The sequence below is a fragment of the Oncorhynchus mykiss genome, chromosome 23 (assembly GCF_057628025.1).
Source record: "Oncorhynchus mykiss isolate SJ-2025 chromosome 23, ASM5762802v1, whole genome shotgun sequence".
Classification (NCBI taxonomy): domain Eukaryota; kingdom Metazoa; phylum Chordata; class Actinopteri; order Salmoniformes; family Salmonidae; genus Oncorhynchus; species Oncorhynchus mykiss.
Genome location: NC_143044.1, coordinates 31,246,787 through 31,267,166, shown reverse-complemented (window position 1 = coordinate 31,267,166; position 20,380 = coordinate 31,246,787). Strand labels below are relative to the sequence as shown.

Here is a 20,380-nt window from a genome sequence, read left to right as displayed (position 1 = left end):
CTGCCACGACTTTGAAAAGAACCAAGTCAGAGAGTCCTGCCACCGTGGGACTCGACATGCTAAAGCCTCTTACGTAAAACATTTTTTATTTTAAATACTATGGACTGCTCAGCTCGGTTCCCATCAAGACCAACCAATGACATGACCAATCACAGCACCCCATTTGCAATGTGAATTGCAGCAAATTATACTTCCCACGGGTTTGATGAATTAGTCAGACTCAACTCCACAGAGTATTATAAAGCGAGGGCTATGTATTCCTTCTGATATCTGCCCTGCTTTTGTCCTCTCTGCAGGGTTACAAACATTTACTCTTCTAAACAGACCAATTTGTTTTGGTCATATTCTGGGCTTGACATCAGTGGTAGTGGTAATAATAAGGTGTGGACATCAGTTAAGTGACTTAGTCTTGTACGGGAGATAAGTGTGGCACACAAGAGGGAGGATTTAAAATCAAATTTGACTTGAGCCTATGTTCAAGTGAACTTGGTAGCCTGGGTCGTATTCATTTGGTATGAAATGGAAGCAAACAGGGAGGGACTACCTGGACTTTTTCAATAAGAAACGGTATTAGCTACATGTACACTAATGAATAAAACCCAGGTTTTGGGAAGGCGTTATACATATCATGTAAATTACTAACTGTTGCTCTCAAAATACAGAATATAATTTCTCAAATGTAATTTTTGTGGTACATTATTACTATAGTGCATTAATATATAGCACATTAAAAGTATCACAATAGTATGACTCGTCCAAGATCCTCTAAATAATATAAAAACGAAGAACTAAACTAGCTCCTGTGTTTGTGTAGGCTACATAACAGAGAGAAAAAGTAAGATATTCTACTACGTCAGAATTTCAAAGTGACTATACCAAACCAGCACGATACAGTACATATAACACACACACACACACACACACACACACCCAGAGTACAGTAGTAGGCTATGCTATGGGAGTGGAAAAGAGACTTTGGGAAACAGTATGTCATCTGATACTTAAAAAAAACAACAAGATCAGCTTTAGAGACATTTCTTTCTATGTTTTATTTCCCAAAATGTATGACATGCAGGTGGTTATTGCATCCTATCTTGTCTTGTTGCTTTTTTTCTCGCCAAATGTCATAACGTGAAACCACCGAATTGAACCAAGAGGTCGTAGATTGGTTCCAAATCGACCCGCCTTTTTTCATCACCCAAAGGATCACATAACTAGCAGATGATATAAACTGTTTTATTGTGATCATGAGAAACATAATCAAAAAGACAGCATGTAAGTGCCCTGGGGAACCCATCATCTGGGGAAAAAATGCACACACAAAAAAAATCACACAAAAGGAACAAATGAACATGAGATTTAACATACAGTACAAGTCAAAAGTTTAGACACACCTCATTAAAGGGTTTTTCTTATTTTCTACACTGTAGAATAATAGTAAAGACATCAAAACTATTAAATAACACATATGGAATCATGCAGTAACCAAAAAAGTGTTAAACAAATTCTTCAAAGTAGCCACATTTGCCTTGATGACAGCTTTGCACACTCTTGGCATTCTCTCAACCAGCTTCACCTTGAATGCTTTTCCAACAGTCTTGAAGGAGTTCCCACATATGTTGAGCACTTGTTGGCTGCCTTTCCTTCACTCTGCGGTCCAACTGATCCCAAACCATCTCAATTGGGATGAGGTCAGGTGATTGTGGAGGCCAGGTCATCTGATGCAGCACTCCATCACTCTCTTTCTTGGTCAAATAGCCCTTACACAACCTGGAGGTGTGTTGGGTCATTGTCCTGTTTAAAAACAAATGATTGTCCCACTAAGCGCAAACCAGATGGGATGGCGTATCGCTGCAGAATGCTGTGGTAGCCATGCTGGTTAAGTGTGCCTTCAACTCTAAATAAATCACTGACAGTGTCACCAGCAAAGCACTCCCACACCTTCTCCTCCATGCTTCACGGTGGGAACCACACATGGTGGAGATCATCCGTTCACCTACTCTGCATCTCACAAAGACATGGCGGTTGGAACCAAAAATCTAGTTGAATAGTTGATGTTGAGATGTGTCTGTGACTTGAACTCTGTGAAGCATTTATTTGGGCTGAAATTTCTGAGGTGCAGTTAACTCTAAATAACTTATCCTCTGCAGCAGAGGTAACTCTGGGTCTTCCTTTCCCGTGGTGGTCCTCAGAAGATCCAGTTTTTATTTAACTAGGCAAGTCAGTTAAGAACAAATAATTTTTTTACAATGACAGCCTACCCCAGCCAAATCCTAACCGGGCAACGACGCTGGGTCAATTGCGTGCCGCCCTATGGGACTCACAATCATGGCCGGTTGTGCTACAGCCCGGGATCAAACCAGGATCTGTAGTGACGCTTCTAGCACTGAGATGCAGTGCCTTAGACCGCTCAAGAGTCCCAGTTTCATCGTAGTGCTTGTTGGTTTTTGAGACAAATTGTAAAAAATAATAATTTAAAAAAACTCTGGCATGAGTAGGTGTATCCAAACTTTTGACTGGTACTGTAAGTGTTTGTTTTTGGGACATTACATTATTCTATATCAAAACTACATACAAGTAAGAATTTAAAAGAGATCCAGATATCAATATTTTCTTAGACTACAGCAAATGAACAGTCTAACAAAACATACAAGACAAAATGGCCTGTCGGTTTCATTTGTAATGTGGTCTTTAGTAATGTCCAGGCAAAGTATCTAAAAAACAGCTTTTGTTAAAAGTGAACAAGTTCTTAATATACATAGTTTATTTTTAAAATACACAAGAAATATATATGTTGGGAAAAATACTGTACAAAAACATGAATATCTTTGTATAAACAATAAAACCTTTAATATATCAATATATCCTTTGTATACTGAAATGTTTTGGTCTGTAGTAAAGATATAAAGTGATTAGGGTATATTCCACCGTACTGTATAGGCAACACCATTCATTCGCCCAACATACTGTGTGACTGTTATCAGGGGAGGCTGCTGAGGGGAGGAAGGCTCATAATAATGGCAGAAACCGAGCAAATGGAAAGGCATCAAACACCTGCAGACCATGTGTTTGATACCATTCCACTGATTCCACTCCAGTCATTACCACGAGCCCGTTCTCCCCAATTAAGGTGCCACCAACCTCCTGTGTTTGTTATATACTGTAGTACATCTGTTACATTCATCTCGTTGGGTCACAGAGAGCATCTGTGCAGTGTCCATACTAGGACAGTCTCAGTAGGACTTCTTTCAATCTGAGCAGGACTGAGAGGCTGTCTTAATACGGACACTGACAGAGAAAAGTCATGCTCGGGAAGAGTAAAAGAAAATGATAACGTCTATTGTCTATTGCATGGATGCTGATAATGTTCAAATTTGAATGCTTGAAGAGGAAATAAACATGCCAGATTATATGTTAATACAAGTAATCACAAATTAAATAAAGAGGGTCGTTCCATGCGTGTCTGTGACAGTAAGCTTGGTAGATAGGAGACCAAGACCCTACTGCTTTATGGGCTTATTGCTTTAGCTTCTGACAGTTGGTCTGTACAACATGGTGAAACAATGATCTGGTGACAGGTAACTGACAGAAACAACCTGTGTTAACAAAGTTATAAATAACACTGTCAAAACCTACAAGCTCTCACAGTCTTACATCACAATAAGACATCCATACATGTTTCTCAATCGTCATATTTCTAAGTTGATCCAAACGTCAAATTTCAAAGTGTTTAAGGTTAAGTTTAGGCATTAACTCTGAATGGTTAAGGTTAGGGATCGGTTAGGGATAAAACAAAAATATAAAAACATCTTTCTATCGCTGGATTCAAACATGCAACCTTTGGAATCAGAGGCAGATGCTTACACCCATCCGCAACATCGTAGCAAAACCAAAACCTTCTTGTTAGTAACAGGGCTCACTGTTGCCCCTTGTGGCTGTTTTCCACATCATCTCCCGACGTCCTCAGACATGGATAGACGTCAAATACTGACTTGTATCACAGGTGACCTGCCTGGTCATAACACTGCCATGTGAACGAAATGAACAAATGACAAAGCTGACATCATAGAATGCTTGCCTGGATGCCAGTCTGTCTCTGCGTTAGCTAACATGCTGTTGCCTAATGAGAAACAGTTGGGTACCCAGGCTAGCGGTATGTAGGCATTAGAGAGGTTTCAAAGTGTGAGCAGTGCAAACAGCTTATCTCTGTCAAAGCATAAGAAAGGGGGGGTGGATTAAAAAGAAAGCTGGATGAAGTGGGACAGGTAATGTCAGCGGAGACATCTCAGCTGACATAACCTATATTTACAGTATGGAAACCATAGAAAACCATGGCAACCACAGACACAAGATCATCAACAGACGATAACAGATGTGCTGGATCAAGAGGGAGTTGGATAAGGGTAGGTAACATAACATTCAACATACATATTCATAAAAAAATGAAATGCCACAGAAAACGCTGTGGACAATATGTACAAACCACCGTGTAAGGAAAATAACAAATAAAAACATTAGCCATGTGTGGATAAATTTATATAAGAAAGAAAATAATCAAATTAAAAACACATAACCCAGAAATAAAGGAAACACATTCCGTTTCATACTCACACTTTACACAACGTTATCCACTTTCACTCTAAAGTGCCAATCAGAGACAGACATGGGTGAGATAAATGGGGGGATTGATTGGGTGGTTGTCTCAGACAGCTGTAAGCTCAGCCTCTCAGCCTCATATTTTGTGTGTGTGTGTGTGTGTGTAGTTGCTATCTGTGTTTGAGTGTATTCTGTCTCAGTCCCATTACAGAGGTCCGTGTGTGGCCTGGTACTTGACCACTATGTTTTTGGTGCGCCCCAGCTCTCTCCTCAGGTCGCCCACCTCCATCCTCAGTGCTGAATTCTCTTTTTCCAGGAAACCCGCTCGGATGGCGATCTGGTTCTCTTTGAGCCGACGGGCGTCCCGTGACCTCTTGGCAGCCACGTTGTTCTTCTTACGCCTCACCCAATACCTGTCATCCTGCTCGAGAGGTGCAAGTGAAGAGAGCGGGGAGTTAGAAGAGGGGAAATGTCCCACTGGGCAAAAACTGATTGAATCAATGTTGTTTCCACGTAATTTCAACACAAAAAGTCTGTGATGAAGTTGAATCAACATGGAAAACTAATTGGATTTGTAAAAAGTCATCAACTTAAGGGCATTTCATCTTTTTTCACCCAACTTTGAACTTAAATCCAATGATGGTGAATTGTTTAGTTGATTTTACGTTTAATGTGAATTTGTTTACAACTCAACCAAATGTAAATCCAAACTAGATATCGAACGGACTTCCGTGCCCAGTGGCACAGTTAATTATAAACTCCTGAGAGCTAATTTATAAACGTTGCGTATGTACAAAAAAAAACAAAACATTAATGTACCAGTTTTCACGCAAAAGTTGAACTTGAAGTGAGAATGTGCTTAGCTTCCCACAAACTTTAGAATATGCACCATTTTTAGTGGTTAACGTATTGCATTGCAATTCTAAAGTAGTTAGAAACAGGCATCTATAGTACATTTGGAAACTCTTCAGACCCCTTCGCTTTTAACATTTTGTTACGTTACAGACTAATTATAAAATTGATTAAAACAGTTTTTTTCTCATCAATCTACACACAATATCCCATAACGACAAAGCATTTTTGGAAATGTTTGCAAATGTATTAAAAATAAAAAACAGAAATAGCTTATTTACATAAGTATTCAGACTCAACATTTTGCTCAGGTGCATCCAGTTGCCATTGATGATCCTTGAGATATTTCTACAACTTGATTGGTGTACATCTGTGGTAAATTCAATTGATTGGACATGATTTGGAAAGGCACAGAACCTGTCTACATAAGGTCCCACAGTTGACAGTCAAGTCAAAGCAAAGACTAAGCCATGAGATCGAAGGAATTGTCCTTAAGCTCCGAGACAGGATTGTGTTGAGGCAAAGATCTGGGGAAGGGTACCAAATCATTTCTGCAGCATTGAAGGTCCCCAAGAACACAGTGGCCTCCATCATGCTTAAATGGAAGAAGTTTGTAAGCACCAACACTTTTCCTTGAGCTGGCCGCCCGGCCAAACTGAGCAATCGGGGGAGAAGGGCCTTGGTCAGGGAGGTGACCAAGAACCCGATGGTCACTCTGAAAGACCTCCAGAGTTCCTCGTGGAGATGGGAGAACCTTCCAGAAGGACAACCATCTCTGCAGCACTCCACCAATCATGCCTTAATGGCAGATGGAAGCCACTCCTCAGTAAAAGGCACATGACAGCCCGCTTCAAGTTTGCCAAAAGGCGCCTAAAGGACGCAGACCATGAGAAACAAGATTCTCTGGTCTGATAAACCAAGATTGAACTCTTTGGCCTGAATGCCAAGTATCACATCTGGAGGAAACCTGGCACCATCCCTATGGTGAAGCATGGTGGTGGCAGCATCAAGCTGTGGGGAAGTTTTTCAGCGGCAGGGACTGGGAGTCTAGTCATGATTGAGGGAAAGATGAACGGATTAAAGTACAGAGAAATCCTTGACGAAAATCTGCTCCAGAGCCCTCAACCTCAGACTGGGGTGAAGGTTCACCTTCCAACAGGACAATGACCTTAAGTACACAGCCAAGACGAAGCAGGAATGGTTCCGGGACAAGTCTCTGAATGTCCTTGAGTGTCCCAGCCAGAGCCCGGACTTGAACGCGATTGAATATCTCTGGAGAGACCTGAAAATAGTTGTGCAGCGATGCTCCACATCCAACCTGACAGAGCTTGAGAGGATCTACAGAGAAGAATGGGAGATATTCCCCAAATATAAGTAAGCCAAGCTTGAAGCATCAAACCCATGAAGACTCAAAGCTGTAATCACTACCAAAGCTGCTTCAACAAGTTACGGGTATGAATACTATGTAAATGTGATCTCATTTTTATATACATTTGCATTGTGTGTAGATTGAGGAAAGAAAAATAACTATTGAATCCATTTTATAATAAGGCTGTAACGTAACAAAATGTGGAAAATGTCAAGGGGTCTGAATACTTTCCCAAGGCACTGCATTTCCTTTCTATGATCATTGCAGAATAAATCATTTTTCTGACTATGATGGTTTCATACTTGCCAAGTAGCTTATAGGCCTAGAACGTCCCATCTCTCATTTAATTGGACCCACTTTAAAAAGGTTAAATAGAATAAATTCCTCACCACATTTTCTGGCCATGATGGGCTCATATTCTTGAAGAAGCTTTAACCTACAACAAATTACCATGGCATCTCTCATTTCATTTGGCCTATTAGACTATTGTTTCAAGTATTTTGCTCTATGCATCCAAAAGGGAGCGCAGTTAATATACAGTAGAATTTAACAGACAGTTAATATACAGTAGAATTTAACAGACAGTTAATATACAGTAGAATTTAACAGACAGTTAATATACAGTAGAATTTAACAGACAGTTAATATACAGTAGAATTTAACAGACAGTTAATATACAGTAGAATTTAACAGACAGTTAATATACAGTAGAATTTAACAGACAGTTAATATACAGTAGAATTTAACAGACAGTTAATATACAGTAGAATTTAACAGACAGTTAATATACAGTAGAATTTAACAGACAGCTAATATACAGTAGAATTTAACAGACAGCTAATATACAGTAGAATTTAACAGACAGCTAATATACAGTAGAATTTAACAGACAGTTAATATACAGTAGAATTTAACAGACAGCTAATATACAGTAGAATTTAACAGACAGTTAATATACAGTAGAATTTAACAGACAGTTAATATACAGTAGAATTTAACAGACAGTTAATATACAGTAGAATTTAACAGACAGTTAATATACAGTAGAATTTAACAGACAGTTAATATACAGTAGAATTTAACAGACAGTTAATATACAGTAGAATTTAACAGACAGTTAATATACAGTAGAATTTAACAGACAGTTAATATACAGTAGAATTTAACAGACAGTTAATATACAGTAGAATTTAACAGACAGTTAATATACAGTAGAATTTAACAGACAGTTAATATACAGTAGAATTTAACAGACAGTTAATATACAGTAGAATTTAACAGACAGTTAATATACAGTAGAATTTAACAGACAGTTAATATACAGTAGAATTTAACAGACAGCTAATATACAGTAGAATTTAACAGACAGCTAATATACAGTAGAATTTAACAGACAGCTAATATACAGTAGAATTTAACAGACAGCTAATATATAGTAGAATTTAACAGACAGTTAATATACAGTAGAATTTAACAGACAGCTAATATACAGTAGAATTTAACAGACAGCTAATATACAGTAGAATTTAACAGACAGCTAATATACAGTAGAATTTAACAGACAGCTAATATACAGTAGAATTTAACAGACAGTTAATATACAGTAGAATTTAACAGACAGCTAATATACAGTAGAATTTAACAGACAGCTAATATACAGTAGAATTTAACAGACAGTTAATATACAGTCGAATTTAACAGACAGCTAATATACAGTAGAATTTAACAGACAGTTAATATACAGTAGAATTTAACAGACAGCTAATATACAGTAGAATTTAACAGACAGCTAATATACAGTAGAATTTAACAGACAGCTAATATACAGTAGAATTTAACAGACAGTTAATATACAGTAGAATTTAACAGACAGCTAATATACAGTAGAATTTAACAGACAGCTAATATACAGTAGAATTTAACAGACAGCTAATATACAGTAGAATTTAACAGACAGTTAATATACAGTAGAATTTAACAGACAGCTAATATACAGTAGAATTTAACAGACAGCTAATATACAGTAGAATTTAACAGACAGCTAATATACAGTAGAATTTAACAGACAGCTAATATACAGTAGAATTTAACAGACAGTTAATATACAGTAGAATTTAACAGACAGCTAATATACAGTAGAATTTAACAGACAGCTAATATACAGTAGAATTTAACAGACAGTTAATATACAGTAGAATTTAACAGACAGCTAATATACAGTAGAATTTAACAGACAGCTAATATACAGTAGAATTTAACAGACAGCTAATATACAGTAGAATTTAACAGACAGTTAATATTTTGCTTTGAAGTGCGTAGGCTACCACAGTAGTTGTTTTTCTTTTTGAGTAGACATACTAGACAATGTATAAAAACTTGCGGCCAGTGCAGTATATTTAGGATTGGGAAAAAGTTAACGCAAAACATCACCGATTTCAAATGATCCGTTTACAGTTCCACAGCAATTTCCAATAGTTTTTCCACTTTCAGAAACTGTCAGATATAGCAAATGGTACTGTAAAAATGTAAAACATGTAAAACATTCTACCAACACCTCCAGAGACATTTGATTAAGTTGGCCATTGCTATTTCCTTTAGAAACTAACTTAACTAACCTAATTCCAGTCATTCCAAAGTATACAGTAAATAAGGGCATTGCTGTCACCATAAAAGGTGGAGTTTTAATGCTCATTCATGCGTGCATAGTTTCAGCACCGGTCTAATTTTTAATGGGCAACATGTGTATTTGTATGTTATGTGCAAAGTTTATACATCTCAATATTTGTGTGCAGTCTTTTTAGAAATTGCACAGGCAGATATTTAGTGTGAAATGTACACAACGGTTATACATAAGACCCCAGATGACCAATATTATAATTTTAAAAAACTCACATATTTCATATGGATTGGTGGCTTTAGCCAACTTTCCATTGGCTTGTTGCTATGCACCAAAACAGTTGCCTAAGCAACGCTGTAAAGGGGTTGCCATGAATTTGGCATTATCTTACAGGCAGCTCCTGGTGAGATAAATGCTCTAATATAAATATGGTATCAAAGCAAGTACTGGGCAATGACACACAGTACAATACCATAAAATTTAACAATGAAAAAACACAGTGGAACTGGCTTTGAGGTCCAGAGTTGAGTTTGAGGGATCTTTAAAGTATATTTTAAATGCATTCTTTGGGATATTTACCTGGTACCAAAACAGGTCAAACACTGTAAAGGGGTTACATTTGGCAGTAGCTTACAGGCAGCTCGTAGCAAGTCAAATTATGCATTTCATATTACAGTACACCTACTGTAATATAAATACAGTATCACAGTACAAGTACATCATAAAATTGGCTGTATTATACTGTAAAAAAAATGTAATGCCACTGTAATCAGAATAAATTATGAATGGATGAATGAATTAAAGAGGGGAGGGGTTTGTATTTTACTATAATTACAAGGGATTGGTGCAAGCAGGCTGGCTGCTTGATAAAGTGTTTACACATTACAAAATATTTTGTGTTTTATATCACTTGACCTTCTAGGGGCCTTAAAGGCTTCCAAACTGGCAGTAACTGAAAGGCAAAACACAGCAAAATGCTGAACAATTTAAAGTTTAATACTTACTGCCACTCTAATCTGTCATCTATACATTTTCAATAGAGGGAGCATTATCACATGTGAGCTAAATTGGTACAGCATTCTCACTCCCGGGTGCAACAATTATAGCCTCTTAAAAGGCACACCTCAAAATACGTTAATGAGCCAGAAACAACAATACCATGCACCCACTAGTGGTCAAAAGGTCCAAAGATACAGTACGTTCACTCCGTGAAAAATCACTCCGTGAAATTAAACACATCCATTTGCTAACATAATGCTCTCCCATTAGAAAATTACCCCTCCTCTCTCTCTCTGGCAGCTAGTGGAGTTTTCCCCATAACCTTTGTATGCCTGCACAATCAGCTTTCAGTCAATGTACTAAAACCATGCATGGATCCACCTTTATGTGAACAAACTTAAAAAGGCAAATCCCATAAGTCTTTCACACTCACACACCTTGTTTTCATATGGCCTTGATGTTGTGAAACCAGACTATAATCAGTATTAATGGCTCTGTCTACATGCCATTCATTCACTGTGATTATCATCTATAAATAATAGATGAGTCAGCGTTATGACCAATTCTACCTGTTACATAATCAGGGATAACACAGCGCTAAGTAATCTGATAGATTAGAAGACACACACACCTTCATGTCATCAGGGAATAACACCTTGCGAGCCTTCTTGAACATGGGCTGTGGTTTGAGCTCCTCGGGGGCAAACTTGCATTTGCGGGGGTCGAACATCTCCTGTCCCGGTACACTGGACAGGGCCAGGTCAGCAGGGTCGGGCTCATAACTCATCGGCACCTGGACGGACTCTGGGTCGATGGGGCTGGGAGTGTTTCTGGATGGCAGGGCTAGAGAAGGGGAGGAATACAACAACAGGATGTTAGAGACATGGAAATAGGCTAGAGAAATGTATTTGATAGAATTATAGAAATTACCTCTGCATACTTTTTGGGTTGGTGTGTTGGTGCACTATTTTCAAGACATTCATGACATTCATGAAAAGTGACAAATTGAAAGTAATGCATTTTTATTCCCAGCACCACAAACAATTGCACTGTTATTATAATGTATCCAGTAGTAGTGGCAAACAGTGGCCACCATGGGGCACAAGACACAAAGCTAGCACTCACAACCTACACCAAAATTTGCCATTGTGTGAAACATACCAGTGTGAGTAGCTACATTTCCCCTCTTTTCCCTCCAATTCCCATCCAAAAATAAACTCTGAACCAACTACTGGACAGAAGCACATCGGTTCTAAAATGGGTATGTGGACAGGGCTCATATTATAAATCTCTATCCACTTGTCTCTTACACAAACATTATGCATGGATGTATATTTGAATTGAGTGGAGACTGGAGGCCAGCTGGTGTGAGATGGAAGAGAGAGAAAGATAGTGTCAGAGGCCCTGCTCCTTTTCAAATGACATCTGAACCTCATTCTCAAATCAAAGTTTATTGGTCAAGTGCCCAGGATACAGAAAAGCCCTACAGATCTGAACCTGATGTGACGACTAGGCCCTTCTCTAACTGAGCTGAGGTATAATAGTTGTATAGAAAACCTGTTTTTTATTTGCACTTGTATTCAAATTCAGATTCACATTTAATTTATAATCACACTCTAACAAGTGTCCAGGAGGTGTACTTCTACTTCAAGCTGCCTCGCGCTACAGGAACAGGAGACAGCCTCCTGCCTCTATGGGTTGTTCTGGCTCGGACAGGGCTTACTTGGTCAAGACTTTCTTATCTACTTAACTAACCGCTACTTCACTCTCAACTGCTACCAGAGAGAGAGTCGGCTGGTGGACGAGATTAATCACACTGATTCGGTCTGAGATTTACAGTATCATAGATCTATACCTAGCTCAGCTACACAGGGATGTACAGAGACAGATTTGACCTCCAGTGCAGATAAAGATTTCACTTCAATCAAGAGAAGACAACATATGCTTCTTAGAAGTGAGTAAAGGACCTGCTAATCAGAAGTGCCTGAGACGAGTGACTAAGGAACAGAACATTACACTAATTAGCTAAAGGGATGCACTGAGAGAGATTTGACCTCCAGGTGAAGATTGCCTTCTCTTGATTGAAGTGAAATCTGCTTCTCAGAAAAGTGTCTTAGGCTGTGTTTACACACGTAGCCCAATTCAGATCTTTTATTTGCATACCTGATATAAAAATTTTAAAAAATGGAATCAGATCTTTTGAATATTTTCAAATACCCCAACAGTTTAAGGAATTGTTTACACAGCCACCCTAAGAACCCAATTCAGGTTTTTCTTCATGTCAAATATTTTTTTCTGACTGTCAACACTCAGTTTTACATGTGACCAATATCAGATTTGCACATTCACGCTGATCTAGCCTCTGAAGTAGCACACAGATGCAATGCTCATTTCCTGTCATTGTCCTTTAAATTCTAGGGTGGTTGTCATGGTAATGGAAGGTAATGTGCATAACAAACACTTCAGAGTAAAGACTAACCTGAGCATCCAGACTGACCTGACTAACCTGACTAACCTGACTAAGACTAACCTGAGCATCCAGACTGAAATCAGGACGAGAGCCACATAGGCTGCGTTTACACAGGCAGCCCAATTCTGATCTTTTTTTCACTAATTGGTCAGATCAGGTCTTTACCCAATAATTGGGCAAAACGCAGCCATATAGATGTGGGTTAACACCTGCCTCTCAGAAGAGAAGTACTTCAAATGAGTGACTTACAAACAGAACATTGCACAAATTAATCAAGTTAATTAAGCCTTGTTCAAACTGCAGGCCTTAATGCTCAAATCAGTTTGGTTTTTCAAATCTGTTTTGGAATATGACTGTCCAAACAGCAAGTTACAAGTGACCAAATCGGATCTGTGTGTGTTCAGACAGCAGTCATTTGCTGACATGGCTACACTCTTTGTCATAGTAATATCGGGTGTGCGCGCAGAGGTGTAGGCTGATTGGTGGTGGTGCTGAAGGTGACAACAATGTCTGCTTTGAATGTTCAAAATCATAGCGTAAGAACACTTTTAAAGCCTTGAAGGATAAGATAATCCAACTTTTAAAACAAGTCATTTTTGGCTAGCCACAGCAGTCAACTATCTATCTAGGTGGCTGTTGAGCTTTCTAGCACATTCACTAATTTGTTTGTAAACAATTAACACGCTAGTTAGCTACCACGTGTTCTTGTCAAACTGTCAGAGTAGCTAGCAAGCAACAAGATATGCTAAATAACAATCTAAAAACCATTAGAGGGCAAATAAATCAGATTTGACCGCTCAGACAAGTTTCTCGGCCAGGAATCAGAATCGTATCCGATTTCAAACCACACCCCCAAACATCTTCCCGCAGTGGTGGTAGAGGTTGGAAGAGAGTAGTCTGACTGGCCTACATGCTGTTTACATTCTGTGGTTGGTTATTGTTGGTCCATATGTCGTATAGGTTAGATCAGTGGTTCCCAACTCCGGTCCTCGAATATCCCCAACAGTACACATTTTTATTGTAGCCCCAGACAAGCACACCTGATTGAACTTGTCAATTGATCATCAGGCCCTCAATGAGTTGAATCAGGTGAGTTTGTCTGGGGCTACAACCAAAATGTATGCTGTTGGGAACTGGAGGACTGGAGTTGGGAACCACTGCATTAGATTCTACAATGTGTGTTAGCTGGGTTCACGTGAGGTACCCCTGCTCATACTTCTGATCATGTCCCAGTTCAGGTAAGTAGAGCACAGTATGTACCTAAAACACAGATATTACGCAGAGACAAGCCCAAGTCCAGGCAGCCTGAAGCGGTGTGTCTGCATTCTGTGTGCAACACACGTACTGGTCACACCATCACATCTGTTGAACTTCACACCTTTTCCATTTTGGGTTTGTGGCCTCTTCTAAGGAATCTAATAAAGCAGTCCTACACTCTATTCATACTGGGCCTGCATTTTAATGGGGGCACAGACACTAAGGACTGTGACGGATACATGAGTCATCTTTTTCCTTCTCGTCTATTTTTATGTTGACATAATTTGTTCTGAATTCTGACACCCTCAGAATGCATTGGTTGGCTCATCCCAACCCAAGGCCAAGTATGAAATGAACAGACAGCTCTACACTGCATCTATTGATTTACTCATCGATTACGAGGTGACAATAAAATATGCTGCTGGACCCCTCGAGGTGACAATTAATACGGTTTAGAACTGCAATAGCAACTCTCATAAAAGTGGTCCTCTGTGACTCAGCTGGTAGAGCATGGTACTTGCAACACCATGGTTGCGGGTTCGATTCCCACGGGGGACCAGTGTGAACATAAATGTATCCACTCACTACTGTAAGTTGCTCTGGATAAGAGCGTCTGCTAAAATGTAAAAATAGTGTACATCTAACACCTTATTAACATGGTGACTAGAAGGTGTATTGTATTTTCACTTCAAATGATTGAGATTAGTATGATCGCAGGGCTTAGGGGGAATATTTTCCCTAGTGACAAAAGGCAGGGAAAGGATGAATTTTATGGTGTACTGTAGGCGTGCACAATCTTGCCCCTGCTCCTCCTTGTTTCCCTGTGTGTTTTGGTATGTATGCAAGGTGTGCATGTGTGTGTTTTACACACCTGTTCTGGTGAGACTACGGAGACAGTTCTGTGCGCCCATGCTTGTGTGTACCAACGTCGATGCGCTGGCATGGTTGCTAAGGTCGATCACCGAGGGCGACGGTGTGGTCGGGGCTTGTGACCTACTTGACGTCTGGTGCTGGGACTGTGATTGGTGCTGGTCACGGTGGACGGCGGGGGCGAGATCAGACGGAATGCCATTTTCCGACAGGAACTCGTCCAGATCCATGTACTCCAGCTGGAAATTGTCCTCATCGTAGGGGAGAGTCTTGTTCCACAGCGTGGGGCCAAGGAAGGCTGACTGTGGGGCACTCCTCTCCTCATCCAAATTCTTCTCCTTCTCTCGCTCCTTCCCAAACCCTAGAGAAAGCACTGTTAGTACCAAGACATTTTTTTAAAACAATGCTGCTCTATCACAAGGCTTGTATTATATTGAATATGCAGCATATTTATTTCAGTTTATTGTATCTGTAATTTGGGAGAATAAAGTATCTGCTATGGCAGGGCTATTCAACTCTTCCCTTGTGAGGTCTGGAGCCTTCTGTTTTTTTGTTCTACCTGATAATTAATTGCACACACCTGGTGTTCCAGGTCTAAATCAGTTCCTGATTAGAGGGGAATAATTTTTAAAAAAAGCAAAAGCAGTGGAACTGGCTTTGGAGTCCAGAGTTGACATTTTGAGGGCTCTATGGTATCCACCAGCTCATTTTCAGGGTTAGCTGGTTTGGATAACTGTTTTTTGAGGAGCAAAAAAGCTAGTATCTGGAAGTGAATCCCTGTACCTGCTTTAATAATGTTACTTCATAACAATATCTATCACCCAAAGTATCATGCTTGCAAAACAATGAATCCATTGTACCAACATACATCACTGACAGCCACTGTGTTAGCGATATGATTAAATACATTAATTTAGGAGTAATAAAGTGAAGGGATAGTTAATTGCTAGCTAATTAACTTGTCAAGTGTTTGTCAGCTGACTAATATCTGAAAACATAGCTACTGTACTGGTGGGGATGGTTTGGCCAAATACAGATATGCACACCTTGGAATTTCCTCAGAAAATGATTCCAAGTATGTGACCAGGTAAAGACAATGAAGCAAATCATTATCAATTTAATCGAACATTTCTAAAAATCCATGTATAGCCTAGGCCAGGGGTATTCAACTCTTACCCTATGAGGTCCGGAGCCTGCTGAATTTGAAAAAATGAAAAAATGAAAAAACGCAGTGGAATTGGCTTTGAGGTCCAGAGTTGAGTTTGAGGGATCTTTAAAGTATATTTTAAATGCATTCTTTGGGATATTTACCTGGTACCAAAACAGGTCAAATACTGTAAAGGGGTTACATTTGGCAGTAGCTTACAGGCAGCTCGTAGCAAGTCAAATTATGCATTTCATATTACAGTACACCTACTGTAATATAAATAAATCTAATTTTATTGGTCACATACACATAATTAACAGATGTCATTGCGGGTATAGCGAAATTCTAGAAATACGTTATCAAAGCAAGTACTGTGTAATGACATACAGTACAATACTGTAAAATATTCTGTATTATACTATAAAAAGGTCAATCCTACCGTAATCGGAATTCATAAATGGATGAATTAATGAAATTCATTGAGGGGAGGGATTGTTTGTATTTCACAGTATTTTACTGTAATTACATGGGATCGATGCAAGCAGGTTGGCTGCTAGGTAAAGTATTCACACATTACAGTAGGTATATTAATGAACATTTGGTGTTTATATCATTTGTACTTATAGAGACTTTAAAGGCTTCCAAACTGGCAGTGACTAAAGGGCAAAACAGAACAAAAGGACATAGCAAAATGCTCAACCATTTGAGGGTTAAAACTAGATGCCACTCCAATCTGTCTCCTAGACAAATTTACAGGGCACTATAACCACATTGCAGACTCATCTTCTGCACATCTATCACTTCAGTGTTTAATTGCTATATTGTAATTATTTTACCACTATGGCCTATTTATTGCCTTTACCTCCCTTATCCTACCTCATTTGCACACACTGTATATAGACTTTTTAAAATTGAACATATTGACTGAATGTTTGTTTATTCCATGTATTGTTATTCCTGTGTTGTTGTTTGTGTCCCACTGCTATGCTTTATCTTGGCCATTCTCAACTAGCCTACCTGGTTAAATAAAGGTGAAATATATATATATATATATATATATATATTTAAATAGGAGTTCAAATTGAACAGCATTCTCACACACAGGTGCAACAGATACGGCCTCTTACAAGGAACGCCTAAAAATATGTTAATGAGCCAGAAACAACAACACCATACACCCAATAGTAGTCAAACGGTTTTTGGCACTCCCAAAATACTGTACTGTACTGTATTCTGTGTGGTGTAATTACAGTACCATTCGAAATACAGCAATTCTTTGCCCAGGCCACAACATTTTCTCACAATTAACTATAATTTACAGTATGCTGCAGTAAAAAGTTTGAGTATTTTACTGTTGATAATACCCCAAATTACCGTATAATTTACCGTTTTCTGTTACAGTGTAGTAATTTATAGTAATTTATCCTATAAATAAACTACACAATAATACATAAATAAACAATGGAATTTAAAAGAAAAGTATATTTCTATACAAATTTGAATCATTTCAATTTAAGATAAGTTGTTCTATAGACTTGGAACATAACATAATAATACAAAATACTTCTTTCTTACCTTCATTTTGGTGTTCATGTTTGAGGAAGGGTAGCTTCATGGGGTTCTCCAATAGAGACTTCAGTACGCAGTGATTCGACGCAGGTAGAAAACTTGGATTCACCGTGAGATGCCTGGACATTATTTTATCCATCACTTCTTCCTTTAGCTGTAAAAAAAAAAAATGCACTAAACCTGGTCCTGGGGTATAATTATGCAGATAGGCTAATACAAAATATTAAACAAAACAAATAAATCTAAATCACAAGAATAGGTCGATTTAACCTGTTCCAAAATCGGCTGTCGTCTGCAGCAGAAGACTGATAGCGTTCAAGAAGACAGATAGCGTTCACCCATTCCATTCATACCATATGTGAGAACCGAGGTATGTGACGTCAAACCCTGAGAGATACCGCCCCTCTTTCCTCGGGTGTGTGCGTGCGCGCGCGCGCGCTCGTGTGTGTGTGTGTGTGTGTGTGTGTGTGTGTGCGTTTCCCGACCAATTCATAATTACAATGAATGAGGCCAGTGTCAAAAAGTGATTAAACGCCACTCGGAAGTTCATTCCGGTCTTTATTCGGTCTGTCGTGAAAGTTACCTATGTGCTACTACAGTATATTATAATATACCTTGTCTTATGCCCTGTGGCCTATAATTTATCTTAATGTTTAACAGGGTTCAAAGAAGCAGACATTGCAGGGCTATTCATCACCAGAATGCGCACAGAGAGTAATAGGCCTATTGGCATAATATCCGAGTTTGTGTGTAGAAATCTAATTAAACTGTTATAACATTATGTAGGCATAAATTGGCCCTTGTTTCATAATAGGTGCAAGGTGCCATCCGTTTTGAATCCCTTGTTCTCTATGAGAAACGCATCCTCATATGTGAAACACATGACAGATTCGCTTTAAATTAGGCTATGATTTGTTCCCACATACATACAAGAACAGATGCATTTTGAGACTTTTTAAAAGCGCTTTCGTCATGTTTCAAACGAGGAACTGTGAGAGCGCATTTTTTTTTATACAGAGCGCTTTTTTCGTCGGTCACGCTTTGAACGCACGGAACAAACCCTGTTCACCCGAGAACAGAGTGGAATGATTGGTCACGTGGGCGCGTGGGTGCGTGGGCGCGGTTGACCTACTTTTGCCCAATAGCAGAGCGAGATATCCTGCGCTCGCTGCTCACCCCCTCCCTAGCCGGTTCTCACATTGAACCCCTCATGTGCCTTTGCCCGGGGAGAAAAACAACTCAATCTCACACAGTACTGGGGAAGAAAAAAGGGCCCATACTCCTTGAAATAAGCCGTTAAGGCCTACAAATGAACAACTGCAGGATCCTCAACCTGAGTGCTGTCTTCTGCTGCCAGAATCCTCAACCGCACCAGATCAACTGATCACATTACAGCAGTAGTTGTGCATGGGTACAATTACTGAGGAAACCAAGCCAGAAAAAAAGCCATATTACAAACTTTTTTGTGGTAATTGCTTGTTTGCTCTATAACCTGGTAATTCATCTGCCTTGCAATCGTGACATATAGGCCTAATGCCGAGAAAATTAGGAGACACAGTGTCAGAATGAATTCAACCACACCTTTGTTTAAAAAAAAAAGCGGAGAGCAACTTGAAGTCCACAAAGCATATTGCATGTAACAAACAGTTACATGACCTACAGCATGGTCAAGCAAGTTCATGTTTCCAACATTTTCAGACTATTAAACAACTATTGATTTAGAACCACGGAAAGTTACCAAATGTTGCAAAGAAAACAGGAGCTGCTTCCATTATTTCAGCACCATTTCATCTTCAACATCATCAAATCACCTACAGTGCCTTGCGAAAGTATTCGGCCCCCTTGAACTTTGCGACCTTTTGCCACATTTCAGGCTTCAAACATAAAGATATAAAACTGTATTTGTTTGTGAAGAATCAACAACAAGTGGGACACAATCACAAACTTTTTTAACAAATCAAAAACTGAAAAATTGGGCGTGCAAAATTATTCAGCCCCTTTACTTTCAGTGCAGCAAACTCTCTCCAGAAGTTCAGTGAGGATCTCTGAATGATCCAATGTTGACCTAAATGACTAATGATGATAAATACAATCCACCTGTGTGTAATCAAGTCTCCGTATAAATGCACCTGCACTGTGATAGTCTCAGAGGTCCGTTAAAAGCGCAGAGAGCATTATGAAGAACAAGGAACACACCAGGCAGGTCCGAGATACTGTTGTGAAGAAGTTTAAAGCCGGATTTGGATACAAAAAGATTTCCCAAGCTTTAAACATCCCAAGGAGCACTGTGCAAGCGATAATATTGAAATGGAAGGAGTATCAGACCACTGCAAATCTACGAAGACCTGGCCGTCCCTCTAAACTTTCAGCTCATACAAGGAGAAGACTGATCAGAGATGCAGCCAAGAGGCCCATGATCACTCTGGATGAACTGCAGAGATCTACAGCTGAGGTGGGAGACTCTGTCCATAGGACAACAATCAGTCGTATATTGCACAAATCTGGCCTTTATGGAAGAGTGGCAAGAAGAAAGCCATTTCTTAAAGATATCCATAAAAAGTGTTGTTTAAAGTTTGCCACAAGCCACCTGGAAGACACACCAAACATGTGGAAGAAGGTGCTCTGGTCAGATGA

General features: G+C 39.2%; 1 protein-coding gene across 4 annotated transcripts; it reads right to left on the bottom strand.

Moving 5' to 3' along the window:
* Nucleotides 1-1,222: 1,222 nt before the first annotated feature.
* hlfb (HLF transcription factor, PAR bZIP family member b) lies at nt 1,223-18,136 on the bottom strand. Of its 4 annotated transcripts, none has more exons than XM_090217290.1 (5): nt 18,017-18,122; nt 17,753-17,900; nt 15,032-15,391; nt 11,065-11,276; nt 1,223-5,017 (listed from the first exon to the last, which is right to left on the bottom strand). In XM_090217290.1, the coding sequence occupies exons 2-5, from the start codon at nt 17,883-17,885 to the stop codon at nt 4,802-4,804; spliced, it is 921 nt and encodes a 306-aa protein (XP_090073416.1). In that variant the 5' UTR covers nt 17,886-17,900; nt 18,017-18,122; the 3' UTR covers nt 1,223-4,801. The 4 variants fall into 4 exon arrangements, with proteins under 4 accessions (XP_090073416.1, XP_021436711.1, XP_021436712.1 ...); XM_021581036.3 differs by having other exon boundaries at nt 15,032-15,403; nt 18,017-18,107; XM_021581037.3 differs by having other exon boundaries at nt 17,753-18,136.
* Between the last annotated feature and the right edge of the window lie 2,244 nt (nt 18,137-20,380).